The sequence below is a fragment of the Apodemus sylvaticus genome, chromosome 14, assembly GCF_947179515.1.
Source record: "Apodemus sylvaticus chromosome 14, mApoSyl1.1, whole genome shotgun sequence".
In the NCBI taxonomy this organism is placed as follows: Eukaryota; Metazoa; Chordata; class Mammalia; order Rodentia; family Muridae; genus Apodemus; species Apodemus sylvaticus.
Genome location: NC_067485.1, coordinates 64,153,446 through 64,172,474, shown reverse-complemented (window position 1 = coordinate 64,172,474; position 19,029 = coordinate 64,153,446). Strand labels below are relative to the sequence as shown.

The 19,029-nt window shown below is 38.3% G+C and overlaps 1 protein-coding gene across 2 annotated transcripts in view; it reads right to left on the bottom strand.

The window, feature by feature from the left end:
* Positions 1 to 3,545: 3,545 nt before the first annotated feature.
* Positions 3,546 to 19,029, bottom strand: part of Nebl (nebulette) — a 360,004-nt gene continuing 344,520 nt past the window's right edge. For both annotated transcript variants that reach the window (XM_052156988.1, XM_052156989.1), the window contains 2 exons: positions 10,986 to 11,092; positions 3,546 to 8,696 (listed from right to left, as the gene is read on the bottom strand). In XM_052156988.1, coding sequence (XP_052012948.1) covers positions 8,520 to 8,696; positions 10,986 to 11,092 — 284 coding nt within the window. In that variant the 3' untranslated portion in view covers positions 3,546 to 8,519. The remainder of the gene's footprint in view (positions 8,697 to 10,985; positions 11,093 to 19,029) is intronic.

Sequence of the window (19,029 nt, the reverse complement as noted above, 5' to 3'; positions counted from 1 at the left end):
TCCCAGAATCTGTGAATTCTAAAATGAGGCAGAAGTGTATGTCAGTCAATGTTTGTACTGTAGACAGGTTCAGTCAATTCATACTTTCCAAAACCATCCAGAGAGGTAATGTAAATATAAGAAAACCTATGAAACCACCATTTACATTGAGGAAATAATATATCATGATTGTGAAGCTTCATTTATATATATATATATATCCCAACAACTTTCTGAGTCTTTTATTAATAGAAATTATAATTAGAGTGAAAAGGGTGTGTGAACACACAAGTTCATACACAACATCTTCCCACCAAAGATTTAATTTTATTAAATATGAAAACAATGTTCCATTGTTATTTAAAATTTGAGGGAAGGCTGCTATATTTCTGCTTCTGCCCACCAGTGACTGAATCTTCCCATGCATCCAGTGCTGCAAAGAACTTTAACTGTTAGCTCTTCACACAGATCCCAAAGCTCAGGTTAAACAACCCCTACTTGGATATGTTTTCCAAGCCCTCCCTACAGTCCACAGCTCACCTTTTACAACTCTAAGTAATCAATCCAGGAATAAGCAGTTGTCTGCTATCAGTCTCCCACTACCAACCTAAATGGTTAGAGAGAAAGTTGCCTTGAATACACTTAACTCTGAAAAAGTAAATGCAAAGTGAGTAAATTATAGTTATTACTTCTCCCTTTAATCAAGAACTGTCACTGAGTGGTGATGGATGAATGATTTCTTAATAAATGTCTGCAAACAATTCAACTTCAATCTTTTAGCTGACCCCAGACATTCCACACTTTATTAAACCTTTAGAAATCAATAGTAGTGGCATAGCTGTCATGGAGGTAACCAGCTACATTCAGATTCGGAGGGAATACATGCCTGGTACTGTAAACTTAAGTCAAAATCTCGTGGCTGTAGAGTCATAGACCCTAAGGGGGACCTTGACACTGCTGTTTAACTAAATTCATATGGCACCAAAGTATAGTCTAAATTGTTTATACCATTAGACAAATGCTACTGTAATCCTTAATCAGAGAAACCTCTCTTGTGCACTGCATTAAGAAACTCATGGCTGTGTAATATGCCTAGAATGTAAGGCCTAAACAAGATACTACCCCATCTAAGTACCCTTATACTACCCCATCTACGTCTCAGAGAACTTCATCCTATGGAAGGAAGAATTAAAAACATATAAAAGCAGGGAGGTATGGAGAAATACTGTCTTCAGCATATGATACATCTATTGAAAACATGATTTCACAGCAGTCACAGCTGCCTGTACTAGACCTTAAAAAGAGAGTTCCTCGATTATGGATAGGGGACAATCACGGGGAAGGGGGAAGGCGTGGGGTGGGGGGTCCTAATCTTTTCCTGGTGAACTATTGGCAGCTGAGGAATTCTGGGAGAGTTCAGTTGTATGCCAGGCAGTGAGCCTACAAGTCTCTGATGACCACATAGAATACCGTCATGATTAAAATCGAATCAAGACCATGATTTTAACTAAAATCAGTGGGCCACAAAACTAAAAAAAAGGCGTGTCTATAGGGAAATGGCCTGAGGGGAGGAGGGGGGATGACTGGAGTGAAAGGGAGATAAGTGAGCTGAGGGTGAGAGTAAATCCAATGTACCAAATACACGTATGAAAAGGTCAAAGCAAAATGAATTAATACAAACAAAAAAGCCAAAGTATAGAACAAAGAAAGAAAGAAATTGGTATTCTCTAACTCCCCCAAATCTTGTCTTAGCCTACGCCTACTAATAAAGCCAAATTCTTAACAGTGTTCAATAGTATAACCAGTTAACCACCTTTTCTACTTAAACTTTGACATATTTGGGATACCCAAACAAATTGCCACTCTTGTCCCTGATGGACAAGACTCTTTGGCATCTCTCCTAGATCACCTGGGCCCAGCCAACCATGGACAGGGACATGAGGAGGTCATGTGAGACAGAATGTGCTGACTCACACAAAATGAGCACTGACCTGGAACATGTGTCCTTTAGTTGGCAACCACACTGGAAAAAGACACACACACAAAATGTGACTAGTGTGGGTCAAGAATCAGAAACGAGTCCACTGAAAGAGTGACCTCAAAACCAACATGAGGGCACAGAAGCAATTTCTTTTTCTCAAGTGAAGTAATAGACAATCAAATTTCACTCACATCTCTGGTTTAGTCTATTATTCTCTTCCATGGGCACTATTCCCAAACTAAAGGGAAAACTCTGAAGATCAAAACACCATGACATAAACCAAGTCAGCACCTGGACCCGTTGTTCTAGTGTTGACTTTCACCCTAGTCCATTCTCCTACTCTCCCTTGTCATCAAACGTCTACTGCTTACAAATAAAAAATACAATAGACAAAGGCCAAAGGCTTTTGCTTAGAAGTACTGAAAAAAAGGTGAAGCTCACCCTTGGACTTGATCCAGTTTTCTGCCATCACAAAAGTCTTTGTGAAAATAAATAAAGATTTCCCTTTCATCTGCTTTCCAGGGGATTATATCTGGACACATTTGTGGAGGCTTGCTTTGGTAAGCATCCTGTGCCCGGCCACATCTCAATTCCTCAAGTAACTTCCCAAATTTTAAAATTGAAATAATATAATAAACATAAGACATTTGAAACATAAATCATTGCAGGTCAGTTACTCATTTCCTCTGTGGCCCAGATTTCGAAGAGTACAATTATAATCATGAAATGAAGAAAAAAAAAGGCTTGGAAGAAGGAAGGAATAGAAAGTTCTTCATGTAAATAAAACACTGTGTTGTTTATAATTTCAAAAATCATGAGTGTGTTTGATTCATAATACCACAGATATTCAACCCAAACTTATAGAATATGAAAAAAACAGAACAGTCAAGATTTGGTAGAAGTGTTTACTCTATTAGCAAACACCATTTGCAAAGCTTCTCCGTTGGCCTGTTTTAAATCTGCCAGTCTATAAGATTTATCAGATTATAGTTTGGAAAGATTATGCCAGACATCTTTTACAAAATCACACAAAAAAGCCAAGATCCAATTTATTGGAAATGTGGATGAGGGTAAAAATTGGAACTACCTTTCTTTTCAGTTATGAGAAAATCGTGAGAAAAGAAGCAATTGTGTTCTGTGATACAGAGACATGATAAAAGAAGCAGTTATGTTCTACGATAGACATTCTTTGATGAAAGATCAGAGTATTAATCTGTGCCCTTTCCCTCCTCCACATTGCTTCTGTTGCTACTTTCATCTTTCAAATACAAGAAAACTAACACCAGACCAGCAAAGACTTCAGTTTTGAAAAAAGTTAACTACTAGGATGCATCCCAGCAATACATGGGTATAAACACCAAAAAGATTATGGGATTGAAAAGTATATTATTATTTCTTAAAACTGTGTTAGTTTCAGGGAGGAAAACCCATTCTCTGCAGCATTTAAAAATAAATACACTATGTCTTTAAAAACCTTTGATATGCCTGTGTGTAAGCTATCAGGAGGAACGCCCAGTGCACTGCATGCACCCAATGACCTAGAAACCATGTGACAGCAAAGACATAGAACCATTGTGTTACATCCTGAATTTATTTAAGCAAACCAAGTGTGTTGATAGGAAATCAATTCATCATAAGGCTTTACAAATACAGATAGAAGACACAGAATACCAAGACCCTGAACAGAGAGTATGTGAGAACACAGCTCTATGAAGTCCAGTCAAGATGCCTGTCTGTCATTTTCCGCCCAGAATCATTCAAGTAGCTTCAATTGCTATCAGTCTGATTTACATAAATGTTAATGATGTCGGTAGCCTTGAAGGATTTGTGAGGGACTACAGTGCAATGCATGGGAGGCTGGGCTTCCTTTGTTATTTCAATACTGCTGTACATTATGAGGAGAAATAATGCCTTATCACATGTTTACTGTGACATCAATATAAGATGTGAGCTCATTTGCATAGGTTAGTCCTTTGGACATCACAATGTGTCTCTGGTCCACCAAGGCTTAAGATTCACAGTGTAGAGGAAAAAGACATGAATTAAAGCATTTCTACTAAAATATATTTTAATAGCTGGTGTTAACAACTTGCATAACAAAAGCCAAATTAATAACCTTAATATCATTCTGTGATCCCCTTCCAATGGGGGAAGAAAACATTTAATGCTTCTTTCAAAATCATTACGTTCTCAAAGTTAGTACAATTTTACAAATTAATCACAAACCACAACTGTGCATATCTCGAAACAAACAGAAGCCAAACTACATCATTCAAATTTGTGTTTTTTTATCACAGATCAAAACCCAACAGTTCCACAAATATCATGCCTGTTACACACATGTTGCAACTTCCAAAATGCTCAGCAATTCATTGTATGGACAGGAAGAAAGTATGCTGCAATGTGGTTTGCTCTTTCCTTTGAAGGAAATCATCTTTAACATTCAATAACTGACAATGGAGAAGTGTGTGCTATGCACCCGGGATACAATACACCAGACACAGTAAGCATGGGGAGCTCCTGGAGATTTACTGAAGTTTCAGATGATTGGAAAGGGCATTTGCCCAGAGAACCTTCCAGACATGAGGATTCTAGTGGTCTTATACATCCTGGAATGATGACCACAGACATTTCACACTGTGACCCTTTTTGGTCATCACTTATTGATCACTACTGGTCTGGAGAAAGGTCCTAAGGGGCATGGAAAACTTCAGAAGACTTTCATTTTTAGCATCTTTAAACTAGTTTACATAGCTTCCTCCTTAACTGAAGTGCTATCATCATGTTTTATTACCCCATACAATGCAGTGATAATTCAGATTACCAGTGCAGCACAAGTCATATACAGATTATCAGAGGCAAACAGTTAAAATATAATCAGGTCATAAAGTTCAATTATGCAGTGAATTCAGCCTCATAATATCTATCTAAGCATAATCTATATCACCATAAGTATTTAAAACCCAAAACCTAAACTTAATGCTTATATATCTCAACTATATATAAATCCACAAAAAGAAAAAAACAATTTTTCAGAAAGTTGAATAAGTCAGCATTTTCTAATATTATAAACCTTTAGAAGGAAAATACAACCAGCTACCACCTGTAATATCTTTCTGTCAAGGGCATCCCATTTCTCACCACAAAAATATCAATCGTGTATCATAAAATATTGTTAAAGAATATGCAGAAGCTTGCTTGCTTGGGTTCCTTTCCAAGACCATATGATAAACTAGCATAATCAAAAAGGCACCTATTTTGTATATATCTATATTGTAACCTTAGTATAAACTATATCTACTGAATATAGGGCTGTATTATCAAAGATCACACATATTTTCTTTCTCATTTGACAGACATCATTCCACTGGAGGTGGATCAACCTGAAAAGTAGGTGTGTCATTTGCTCTCAATTATGGAAAATATTTTCCCCTAGTTCCTGGAGTGTTACAGACCCCAGCACAGAGAGGATCTGTGACCAAAAACATCTTCATCATCTTCAAGCAAAGGACCTGGTGGCAAGAGAGAAACTGGACTAATCTCATTCATCTCCCTTACAAGATATTTGTGGAAATTGTGCTTAGACATTCCTGGGTGCTGTGTGGAGGCTGGGAGACACAGGAAGATGCAGAACCGCCATGGAAAATGAAAACCAGATCAAAATTTCAAACTGGGCTGCGCTGCCAATATGCGAGGAAAATGAAGACATGAAGTCTTCATTTTGTCACAGGTTAGAAAGATAAAGCTTTCTAGAGAACAAGAAATGTTTTTTTCCCCTTAAATCTACTACTAAAGCTTATAGCAAAAGCATTCTATCCAGTTGCTAAACTTTTCTCAAGAGGAATATGAGCCTAACACATTTGTTTTCAGAGACTTTGAGAAGTGTAGTAAGCAGCTTCTTGTGCTTCTGGTAAGCTTCAAATCCATCAGACCGGAAGAGATGTGTGCTCTCTGTGCTTGGTATGTAGTATCCTTTGACTCTAATTTCTAAGGAGCTTGTTCCTAAACTCTTCTATAGCTGTCAATGTTACATGTGACATACTGGCTGGCAAACTGCACGTGGGAGGGGGGCATGTGGAACGTGAAAAGGTGCTAAGACTAGAGTATTTTTTAAAAAGATGTTTCACACATCTAGGCTCGACACATTACCTCAAAAGCATTCCATACATTGCTCTGCCTCAGTCTGTACAGAAAACATCTGCCCTTTACTGAATCCAAATAGCATCTTAATTCTGAAAGACTTGTAACAGAAATATGTTGCTATGCAAACATTATGCAAAGCTCATTATTTAGGACACCTATTTCCTAAATATGTACTGACTCTCACACTCATCAAGTCTGACTTTGAAATTAATGAGTGACAAAAACGTGGACCATCAAGTGGCTACTTTGTGGGGCCCAGGAAATGTGAAGCATCATTTCAAAAGTCGGCTTCTGTTGAGCTTCCTGAACACACTATTATCAAAATCATACCTGCCCTGCATTTATCTTGACATCTTGATTAACAACTACTTTTTAAAAAGAAATAGTCACAAACACACATACACAAACGGTCTGCCAGGGGAGGCATAAGAGACGTATCACATAAATGAGACAGCTTATGACCCTTGTTTTTAACGTACAGATTTTTGCAAATTGCTGCAAGTGCAATTTATCTTTGTAGGTGTGTGTTCAAGACATGAAAGCAGTTAGAAAAGTTAATCGTGACTGGTTACTTAAATGAAATTAGGTGAACTATTTACTTAGCAGTCTATAAAAACAACCTCTCCAGAAAAAAATCTTTAGTTATTTGCAGAATTTTCCTTTTCAGTTTTCTATCAGTGTCACATAAATACAAGCTTAGTGTAATAGAACTCTTCTTTAAGGCAAATCTAAGGAAACTAATAGTTTTCAAAATTATGGGCTCACTTTCCAAAGGTTTACATGAAGCAACGCTGGGCTTTGGGTTCATAAACATTTCACTCAAATGGTTTTCATTGTGGATGCTTTGTTTATTTCCTGGAGTATATTGTGTAAAGTAGATATTCCCGCAGTCCCAGTATCCTCTTACATTTTTCTGACTTGGCTCTCTTCAATTTCAGAGACCACAAGAATGCCACCCGGTTGCAAGTCACAGTAAGAGGCACCATGAGAAGAACAGAGTTGTAATAAATGTCAACATCCAGGTAACCTCAACTGCAGACTCCAGACAGGTTTAAGACCCAACAGTGAGCCCTGCATACACACTCCAAACAAGACACTGATTTCTTTCTTAGTGGATTATCTGTTGGACACCACTCCCTGCCAAAAAAATTCACCGATGACTTTTTTTTATCTAATCATGAAGGTAACTTAGAAAACAAAAACAGGAATGAGGAAAGAAAGTCTTTTTGTGAACCTATTTAGTGGCTAGATTTCCATCCCAGCATCTGAAGACTGATTGCCAAATTATAAGACCAGATTGTCTAACTGTGGAGCAAACTTTTGCTGTTCTGTGTTTTTGATTTTCGGCCACTTTATAGTCCATTTGCCCTTACAGCAGAGGCTGTTGAATTCACTACACTTTTAAATCAATGGTGGCATTAAGTGCGTGAAAGCTATCTGGTAAATGCATAAATCTCCTATTTACTAGAGTATATATGTAGTTCCTAAGGTATGAGTCTTTCAAAACTAGAGTGTAATACAGCAAGAAAGCCTCAAGCAACTTTTCAAAATGTTTTCCAATGAGCGGGCAGCTAGACGGAAGGGCAGGGAGAGAGTGGCCACACAGTTGACTTTAATAGGAAGGATGGGCAGGCAGCTGCCATGTTTCAGAAGCTCAAGCCCACAAGACATGCAACAGGATAGAGGCTACTGGGGAAATAGTACAGATGACATCCCTTTGCAGAGAAGCTGGGAAGTTACCTGGTCCTGACATTCAGGGGACCTGAGCAGATGCACTGCTCCACAGAACGTATATGGAGATAGGCTATACCAGGGACCACATGAGAAATAGCTAGCTTCTGCTCAGCCTAGGGAAAGGGTAAGTTTCCTGCCAGGTCCCTAAGACTACAGTCAATATGATTTTAACCAGACTCATTCTGCCACTGTTTCCATTTATTCATTGTATTAGGTGATTCTCACTTGAATTGAAAATTACCCAATGATTTTAAAAGCTGAACAGTTTTTGAATTATTGGCTGTGTTGCTGGACTATGAGGATTAGCTATGGATGATTCCAAGTGACAGCTAAGAAGTTTCATACATTTGTTACATTTAAGGGACAATCAACATCTCTATTAAAGTCTACAAAAATACATTTCCCGGAAGGGTTGAATAGCCAATCGAATAAAACCACAAACACAATTAGCAGCACCAGGTCTCCAGACCTAATGGTTTTGTTAACAGGAATTACTATGGATGCTGCCATCTCCAGCCTGAAAGTCAATTCCTTTGTCCTGGTACCTGTGTGTCTAATTGCCAAAGTAACGATACATTATTGTAAAATAATTGCCAAGTTATCTGAAAAATGTCATCTATCTTTTAAAAAGATTGAGTTTTGGAATACATCAGAATAAAGCTCAAAGGGCAAGGAGAAAGAATTAATTCACAAACTCAATGTAATTTGCTGGGAGCATGCCCGTTCTCCCAGTTCTCTGCACGGTGCCGTACATCCAGCCGTCATCGATGGGCTGCACGTTGACAATGTAGTCGCCGTCTCGGAAGGAGACCTCATCTTCATCCTGGGCGCTATAATCATACATGGCTCGGTAGGTCCTCTGAAATAGAAAGAAGAGGTTGTATGTTGTCTTCCCAAGTAGTAAAAGTTACAAATCTGGACCCCACCCAACCACTGCACACATGATGAGCATGACTGTTTGCACGTGCTGCTGTCTTTGGGGAGCTGTAGACCAGGTGTACTGCCTAATTCTATAAATCTTAACTTTCTCAATCAAGAGAAAACATATTTAAGGTCAAAGCAAGGCTCCAGAAAGATGGCACAGTAGCTTAACTTTAAAAGACAACACATGTGAAGCATGTGCTCTACCATTGAGCCACATCCCCTAAGTGAGGCAACCCAGTCTCAAAAGATCACTCATGGTATGCACTCACTGATACGTGGATATTAGTCTAGAAACTTGGAATACGCAAGACATAATCCACATATTAAATGGTGTCCAAGAGGAACAGAGGAGTGGCTCCTGGTTCTTGAAAGACTCAGTGCAGCAGTATAGGGGAATACCAGAACAGGGAAGTGGGAAGGAGTGGATGGGAGAATAGGAGGAGGGAAGAGGGCTTATGGGACTTTCAGGGAGTAGGGAGCCAGAAAAGGGGAAATCATTTGAAATGTAAATAAAAAATATATCAAATAAATAAAAGAAAAGAACCCTTAAGCAAACAACAAAAAAGACAATACATAAAATAGTGTATTGTAAAATAATTGCCTAAACGTAAAAGTAGCCTTCAAAGGATTAACAACAGGTCCCATTGGGGGCGGGGAAGCAGAGGGGAAATCCCAGAGCCCTTAGACTATGTGGATTTTCTTCTGTTCCCCTCATTCTTCGGGAGATTAATCTCCTTCTCGCCCACTAATGGCCTGTAGTCCAGTGACTCTCTGACAATGGCTTCCCCTTACACAGAAAGTGAACTTTTCCTAAACAAATACTAAGAATGCTTGTTCCCCCCTTAAAAAACATTTTAAAACTCATCTATTTAATTAAACATTACACATTTCAGATCACAGGGTCATAAATCCCCTTCATAAGCGTTCTGATTTTTGAGGTACATATAAAGAAAATTTTATTATAGTGAAAAAATTAAATTGCATTTTTATATTTGTTTTAGTTTAAGTCTAAGGGCTCATCTAATTTTAATAATCAATAAATCTCAAAGCCAAGAATATTCAAAGATTAACAAGACTGAGGAAACTGGCTGGCACACAGTGGATCTGAAAGCAATTATCTTCTTGCCTCCTGCTTCTAAATACTGAAGCGATTCAGCATGAGACATCAGCATGAGACATCAAGTGTATCCACAAAGCAAGTCTCACTTCTGAACTTGAACTTAATGATGGGTATTTCAAGACTTCTAACAGGGATATTTGAAGGATACTATTCTTAAAAGACTTTAAGTTGACATACATTAATTGAATAGATTTGGGGGTATAGCAGGGCATTTCTATACCTGAGTGTAAACAATGTCTGTCAGATCAGAGAAACTGAACTATCTACTTACTAATCTAGTAGAATATCAATTTATTGCTTCTTCACAGTCTCAGGATATTCCCTAAACATTCTAAGGAAATGGGCTTTAGTCAGAACATTGAAGCTTATGTCAGCCTATGTCCATTAGACTACTGAGAGCATTATGATAACCATTATGATAACTCTTTTAACATGAGTATCATATACCTATACCTTCTTAGGCCTGGATGAAGATCATAATTGGATCTTTCCCAATGATGAAGTAACAATTAGGATGCTGTGGTGGTTTAAACAAGAAATGTTCTCCATAGGCTAAGTTATTTGAATAATTAATCTCTAATTGTGACAAGGTTTAGGGGGTGTGGCCTTGCTAGAGAAAGTATGTCACCACAGGTTGACTTGGAAGAATATATCCTTGCTCTAGTTCTACTTTATCTTCTCTGCTTTGGGCTTACAGTTGAGGTATAATCTCTTAGCTTCCTGTTACAAACAGTACGCTTCCTTGCCCTCATGGGCTCTTATACACCTGGAGCAAAGTCCAAATAAACTCTTCCTATAACATGCTTTTGGTCAAGGTATTTTATCACAGTAACATAAAAACAACTAAAAGGGATCTCATAATTGGAAGATGGCTTGGTGTTTTTATTGTTTGTTGTGATGTCTACTAATACCATTTTTCTCATCATTCTACCTCTGTAATAGTTTTGCTTTTGTTGAAAGGACTATATAAATGGTAATACCATGTCATTGTTGGTTTATTTTCTCCAGTTCTGGGAGTTGAGCTAAGAACCTTACATTCATCACAAGCACTCTACCACAGACCTAAACTTGCAGACTGCAGGAATGTTTGAAATCAGCACTTACTAGATTTGCTGAATGCTGCATTGACCGCATGGATGACACACTGGTCTGGTGCATGTACCCATAGCCTTGGGAATGACTCTGCTGGTAAGCTCCAGGGAGGACAGGTGCTGCACATGGACACACAGAGACATCTGAGGTTAACATTCAAATACTCTGCCCAAACCTAAGCAAAGCACTACCAGTAACACAGTCTTCATTGTCCTGTGAAATCCAAGTGACAAAAGTAGAGGCAGTCTCTAGATTAGTCCAAATCTTAGTATTTAAAGATGTTAATTTAAAAATCAATTTCTCATGCAGTTGTTTCTTTCAAGAGTTAATGTTTTTTAAATTCTATACAATTTATTTTTCTTATATTCTCACATACCTTCACCCAAATCCTCTCTTGCAACTTTGAGTTTTCTTCTGTTTTTGTTGTTTGTTTGTTTTAACCCTTCATGTCCAATTTATGCTGGCTAATCATTCCTGAGAGTGTGATGTACTCACCAGAAATCATACCATTTAAAAAGAATTAACTTCCCCTATCCCAGGATCTCAAAATGTCAGTCAATTTTGTTTTTAATATTTCTGTTACTCTATTGAAGATGCTAAGGTAAAATAAAATAAGTGAAACAAAACAATTATCACACCCTTAGAAGAAATCATGCTTATCTGGCCACTTAATCCATTAGATGTTTTAAAAAAACAATAAAACAAAATGAAAGAAAGTGAGCATATAAAGGAATTTAGTTAGACCACCAAATCCATGACAGCATCAATGGTCTCACAAAGATACATGGAGTAATAGACACATGGGGTCTATATATTCAGAGATATACAGCTTAACAAACCTGGTAATCCCAACATGCTTAGCCATACATGATGCTTCTTCAGCACCTAATACAGCCAATAAATACTCTTTAAAGAAACCTGTATTTAGAGCATATGAAATCCTTTTAAATAAGTGAATTGAATTTTGACTTTTACTGAGAATTGAGAAAGCAGACCACCTGAATAAGTGAGGGAAGAATGCTTGGGCCTATGGTTATACTATCCCCTCCAATGCTAAAGGTACACCATGAAAGTGGAGGTCAGAAAGAATGTAAGGGCAGACACTGGAGGGGTGCTGTATAAACACAGTATGGGTGCTTAGCCTCATTTTGTATGTCTATAACAAAACCCCTACACCTAAGCCGCAGGGAAGTCCAGAAGAGTAGGCAGACCAATTTTAAGAGTGAAAAGACCAGGACATCTGTTGCTATGTGGTATCTTCTATATGTGCTAGAAAACCTGGCCTATAAAACAATATAGTTGTCTAAACAAGACTTGCATAATGACAATTCCAGTTCACGTGCCAATACGTATGAAGAAATTTCATAGCCCCTCCCACAATGTAGACCTAGAGTCCATCAGTGGCTGTTAAAAAAGGGAAATCAGTGTTCTTCAGGCACTGAAAGGCCTCTGATCCGTAGTATAATCCTGTGGCCATCCCTAAACACATACACATATGAGCAAAACAAAATGGGATTAATGCATGTGTGTGTGTGTGTGTGTGTGTGTGTGTGTGTGTGTGTTTGTGTGTGTGTAAAACAATAACAATTATAGAAGAGTCATAAATTTGAGAAAGAGTGGTGTTGGGTGGGTAGGCCAATCCAAGCCCCCTTTCTTAGAGGCCCCGATGAAAGGACAAAGAAACTCTAGTTCTGTGTCCTTGTCCAGGAGCACACTTGGAAAGCTGTGGTCTGGGGCTGGGACCAAAGCCAGAAGGAAATAAGAGTTTTGGTTCCTGGGAAGCTGACTCTTCCCTGCTAACTCAACGGAGGGATGTTGCTCTCCATCCCAAGACTGCAGTGTGGTTGGTGTATGACACACTTGAGATATCCTGTGACCCCTTTGTGCAACATTGCTTGATTAGTTTCCTGCTGACTCCATCCCATTGTGTGATAGCTTTCTGTTGACTCTGGCCTATTTCCCCTTGCACCAATATGTAGAAGATGCTGTACTGTTTATCAAACTTCCTGACAGGAGTCATCTGCTCATTAGACCTCTTGAGCCCAGCTTTCTGTCTTCTTTACTTTCTCCTCCTTTGTTCTTCCCTTAATATCTCACAGTCCAGGACTCTTTCTTTTACAGATTTGGGTCAAGGTGCAGAAGGGACAGAGGAGGCATTAGAGGGGGAATAAGGAAAAAGTTGAAATGATATAACTGCAGTAGTTACAAATGCATTTCTCAAAATAAATAAAAAATTAAACGATAAAAGATGCCCTCTGAACATGACATAGCCATCATACCCAGGAACTCACAACAGCTATGGTAACCTGCTCAAGACCTGAATAAGATTTGACCAATCAATATTTAACACAGATAACAGGAGCTCATGAGGCTACATCCCTTCTGGAGGGATTATTGGCAGCTAATGGTTGCTTAGGAAGTAGAGTCAGTTTTCCCCAGTGAATATTACACTGATAAGTCGCATATGCTCGAGTAAATAATTCTAACCCACATTCATTCAGCAACCATAATTAAACTCAATTATGTCCAGTGAGTCACATGCACAGACACATACATATACACATAAATACATACAAACATACATACACACATACTCATATACACATGCATATACACATATTCACACATATATATACATACATACATACATACATACACACACACTCATATACATGCACACACACTATAAAATAGGAAAGAAACATGTTGGGAAGAAAGAAAAGGTTTCAGAGGGAGAGGCAAGAGGGGAGAGAAAGGCTAATATAAATTCATTATAAACACAAACTATCAAAGAATAAAATAAAAAAATAATTTTAAAAAGTTTTGTAGCTATCATTTTCCAATGTTAAAATATATCAAAATGGCATTCACAAAATTTTTATCATCTTAAACACTAACCAAGGCAACAGAAGACATAGTTTCTGAGCCAAACATGGTGGTGCATGCCTATGACTATCAATCGGAAGCCTGGGGCAGGAGGGTGATAAGTTTAAGGATAAGATGATCTGCATAGACTATTTCAGGGAAGCGTGAGTCACAAAAGCAAGATTCTGACTCAACAAAACAAACAAGACATAATTTCCTTCTGGATGAACTCTGATTTCTAGATGAACCACCCAACACAGATGCTATAAAATAAACAAATAAATACCCACAACCCCACAAACAAATAGCATGTGCTTGTGTGTAAATTTCTCAAAATATCTGTATATTTAAAGCATTTGTAAGCAAACTAGCTATGAGTAAAAGCATTCAGCAGCATGCCTTCATTCTGTTTTGAATAATGATATAATTCATCAGAAAAGATGTACAACATATATGATAATTAAACCTATAACATTTTGCCATTTTAGTTTAATCAGGATGAGTATATGCCTATAATAGGTGTATTTGTTCAGGCCAATCTTTTATGATAAAAGGAATGAGCAGATATAATTCTTGGGTATTGTGTATTTAATAATTTATAAATGGCAAATGCATTCTAATGGTGCCTCAAATCAATACGTTAAAGAAGTTTAATGATTAGCAGATTAAAAGCTATAATATGTTCTATAATAATCTTTGTTTGCAGGGGGAATTCTTTTTAAAAGTTCATGAGTGAATTTCTATTATTGTTACAAATTGCACCTAGTGTCCAGATATGGAATCACATAGATTACCAAGATCTTAACTTGGATTAGAATTGCTAAAAACCTAACTAAACTATGATTAAATATCAAATCCTTCCAGAAAACAGCACTGGTTAAGATTATTAGCTCAATTTACATATTTATTGCAAAGGGCTATGAATATTATCAATCTCTACCCATGAAGAAAAAATAATGAAATCACCACAAACAGGCAGACTCCTACTCTAAGAGGCTTTCTTGTGTGGAGCAGAGGAAGCCGGAACAATGAACTTACCTCTTCAACTCTGATGAGCCAGAACTCATCAAGAAATCTGCAGCTTACTGCGTTGCCTGCCACAAAGAATAAGTCTTACAGCTATTAACAATAATTATGACTGTCTGCTAAGTTCTAGGCAGGCTAGGCATAGAGAAATGACAAAATATTTGCTCTCTTGGAGCTATGACGGACCTGGGCCGCTACTCCTCAGTCAATTAGGGAGATGGTTCTGGGCACACGGGTAGGGTATGTCCAATTACATACACAAACTAATGATGTAGACTAAAAACCTCCAAACTTGTTTTTCACCATTGAGACTGGTAATTTCCTAATTACTTCTTGTTTGAAGCTATTCATAAACTTTGAAGATTATTTAAATAATTTTGTTCATTTACTTGAAAGAAGGGAAAAAACTATATTCAAATCTACTGTTACACTGTTCCAGAGCTGCTCTTTAGAAGGAACCATCAGGTACTGTTAATACGGTCAGTTTAGTACTGAGAATGTGTGGTTTGGTAAGCAAGGATAAGAACTCAGGAAGAGCCACTGCAGAGTAAGTCTGTGCTGCCCAGCCCTGTGGTTTCTCATTGGACTGCATTGATGATCCTCATTTCTGTGAATGCCTAAGTAGCTTCTGTGGAGTCATAATCTGTTGACTAGTGCACTAAAGAGTTTAGCAGTTCTACTAGGACTCTGAAAAACATCATGAAAAACAAGGGGAGTCACTAAGTAAAAACAATCAACTCTATTTCACACTGGTAAGACAAATTGATCAGCGATCTAGACGCTCACACTCATTTTCTAACATAATACAATATTTATAAAGCCAAAATGTCTCTTCATCTGTACCATAAAGTTCTTCCGCACACCACAGGTCTCAAAACTTTCTAACTAAATGTTAATTTTTTGATTTGGGGTTTATTAATATCTTGCCTGCATTTATGTATATATGTGTACCATTCCTGTATTTGGTGTCCAAAAAGCTCAGAAAGGGACATTGGATTCCCCTAGAACTGGAGTTACAGATACTTGTGAGCCACCATGTGGGTGCTGGGAATTCAACCCAGGTCCTCTTCAAGAGCAATAAACACTCTTGACCACTGAGACATCGTTCCAGCACCTAAGTATTATTATTATTTAAATTAAAGAATATGAAACTGAAATAAGGAACTGAATAGATTTAAAACCTAAACATGAAAGAACTGAGGAAAAGGGGGGGCATTGACAAAAGTGGACAAAGATCAAAGCAATGGAGAGCATTCCTAGTAAAGGGGAAGTTAACCCCGAATAAGTCCATTTAGGTCAGGTACCCACATTTAGGGTGGAGCAAGAGAAGAGCACTGTTAAATGCCCTTGTACACATGCAGCCCGTAGGCTGTTATTAATTATCACATCTTAAAATAAGTGTCATTCCCATGTCAATAATAAAGCTGAAGAATGAAAAGTATATCAGGAAGGCTGGAGGAGAGTCCCCTTCTCTGGAGGAGAACAGCAGGACAGGGCTCAGGACACCAAAGACAAGGTGGAGGCTTTGAAGACCAAGCCTGGAAAAAGGCTAGTAAATGGCCAAAGCCCCAATGCAGAAGAAGAGAAAGGCTTTATTGACTGTAGAGATGATGTCGATTGAGAACATAATTCAGGGGTTTCTTTTTCCTCTCAGAGGTTCACTGTTTTGTAAATACAGAGCAAACAGAAAACTGTCCTTCAGAAACTTTCCAAACTGTCAAACTTCAGGGCACAAGAGAAGGAAAGTAACGTCATCATTTCCCAACACTTCAGATTTATCAACTAACGCATGTTGAAGAAGTTAATGAGATTATGTCTTGGTTTGAGTTTTAGAACAATAAATCTTCATTTTGACAATCAAGAAAGCATTTCTAAGAAGAAAAAGAGATAAAGGTTCTGCTGTTTATTTGAAAGTGGATATTAATTACTTAAGTCCTATCTAGATCCCTTTTGTCCAGGCGCAAGGTGGGTGAGACATTGGAACCAATTGTTTAAAAAAATAAAATAAAAATAATACTCCTGTCTCACTCCAAAATAATGCAGCCCTTTTGCTCAAATAGTTTTTATTTATTTTGGGGTACGTGCGATGACATGCTTATATAACTCAGAGGACAACTTGTAGAATCAGTTTTCTCTTTCCAGTATGTGGGACCTGCGAGCCTGGGTCTCCTTCTGCCTTTGTGGTGTCCAGGAACTGTTGCTAACCAGGCCTAACTGGAAGGAAAGAAGCTTAGCCAGGCCCCCCCCCACCACCACCACCACCCTTAGATTATGCAGGACCTTGGTTGCTAATGAGTGCCTGGAGAAACAGCCTTCTCCAAGACAGTTTTCAGTGGAACAGTTCTTCTTTATCGGAGGTGAATAAGGGCTATATAATCCTTGAGGGGTGAGTAGGGGTTCCAGACTGAGTGAACATCACTGGCTGGTGCTGAGGTGATAGGGATGCTTCATTTGCATGAAGAAGCATTCCAGGTACTTACTAGACATGTCCTGACAGGGAGAGAGAAAGTTAAACCAGTAATTTGGCTACCAGGCTATATGACTACCTTGAGGGTGTCAGAGGTGGGGATCGTACAGACTAGGTGTGTCCCAACATGGAGGCCACCCAGAGCAGGGAGGAAAACAGTCCTACTCCTGCTGGTCTCAGGATGAGATTTTGAGGATTTGGACAGGTCTCAACCTCACTCTTGTTCCAGACTGCCTCCCCAAGCCACAAGGCTTTCTAGCTCCACAGGGACCCAGGAATCAAACTCAGGTCATCAGGCTTGGTGGCAAGCCCCTTTACCCATGGAGTGGTCTCACCGGCTCTCAAATTGCTTTTAAACATATCTTTTATCTTTTGAGTTTCACTCCAGAACCTCAAGGCCTCATGACACCTGGGTCTCCATACACCACAACTGGAACCTAAATCTACAAAGTTGGTGCGAGGTTCAAGAGCAACACGGTATTTCTTAACCTGAGGGAGTACTTTGTGTTATGAGAAATTCACTACTTCTGAAGAAGGCAGGAACACAGTAGAGGACACAGAGGTTTTTGTTAGCTTGTTTTTGATAATGAACTCTCATTAGACAACTACTTAAACAGATTTTCCACCAAGTAAATCAGGAGTTTAGAGACCTTAGTTTTTGTTTGTTTCTTTGCTTGTTTGCTTGCTTGTTTGTTTGTTTTTTAAAAAGAGTCATAGTATAGAATTTAGTTAAAACTGTGATGTTTTGAAGGCATACCCAACCATCACTGTGGGAGACAATTATTGCTCAGATCTGGAAACCAGGTGCCAGGAATGATGCCACTGAAGACACCTGACCTCATCAACCTTCCTCTCTTTCATTGTACCTGCTGGGGCTAAAAGTCCACATACAAACTAGAGGACCACACGCTTTGGTGCCTGTCTTCTAAGTCTAGACCCAATCTGTCTGTCATAAAACAAAAATAATCACAAAGGACTGTGAGGTCAGCTTCTGAATAACCACTTTGAACAACCAGAACCAATTTGGACTCTGACAAAGAGAGATAGGGAACGGAGAGTAAGATGGAGGAAGAGGAAGACAAAAGGGAAGAGGAAAAGGAAAAGGAAGAGAGGGAGGAAGGGAAGAAGAGGGGAGATATATGACACTTTGTTTCTCACTCAGATTGCAATATCATACTATTTTACACAGAGAAATCAATCTCAGGTGTACCTGTCCACTTGATAAGTTATACATAGTGCTTAAATATAATACTCTGTTGATCTACTAATTGGGTTTCACATTATAAGAAAACAACAACTCATTTTTTCCTATCAACTAATTTTACAAAAGGAATTTTCTGTATCATTGATCAATTCTTCAAAGATTCCTAGAAAATACTAAAGCATCACCTTGCCAGGTATAAGAACACCTGTGATGGCAGCACTTAGGAGTATGAGGCAGGAGGATCCCCAGTTACAGGTCAGTATGAACTATGTAGTCAAATACCATCTTAAAACTCAAAAGGTATAAAGCATCGTGACCGAAATAAACAAACTTTTCAAATTCAGTTTAGAAATAACACCCCAATACAGTTGGGAAATAACCATTGAGAGCCTCTAGTTGAAATCACTGTCTTTATAAAATTCTAGTGAGAAAGAAATTAGATTGAAGAGGCTGAGCCTGGGGTCATGAAACTGAAATATGGCTGAAAATAGAAA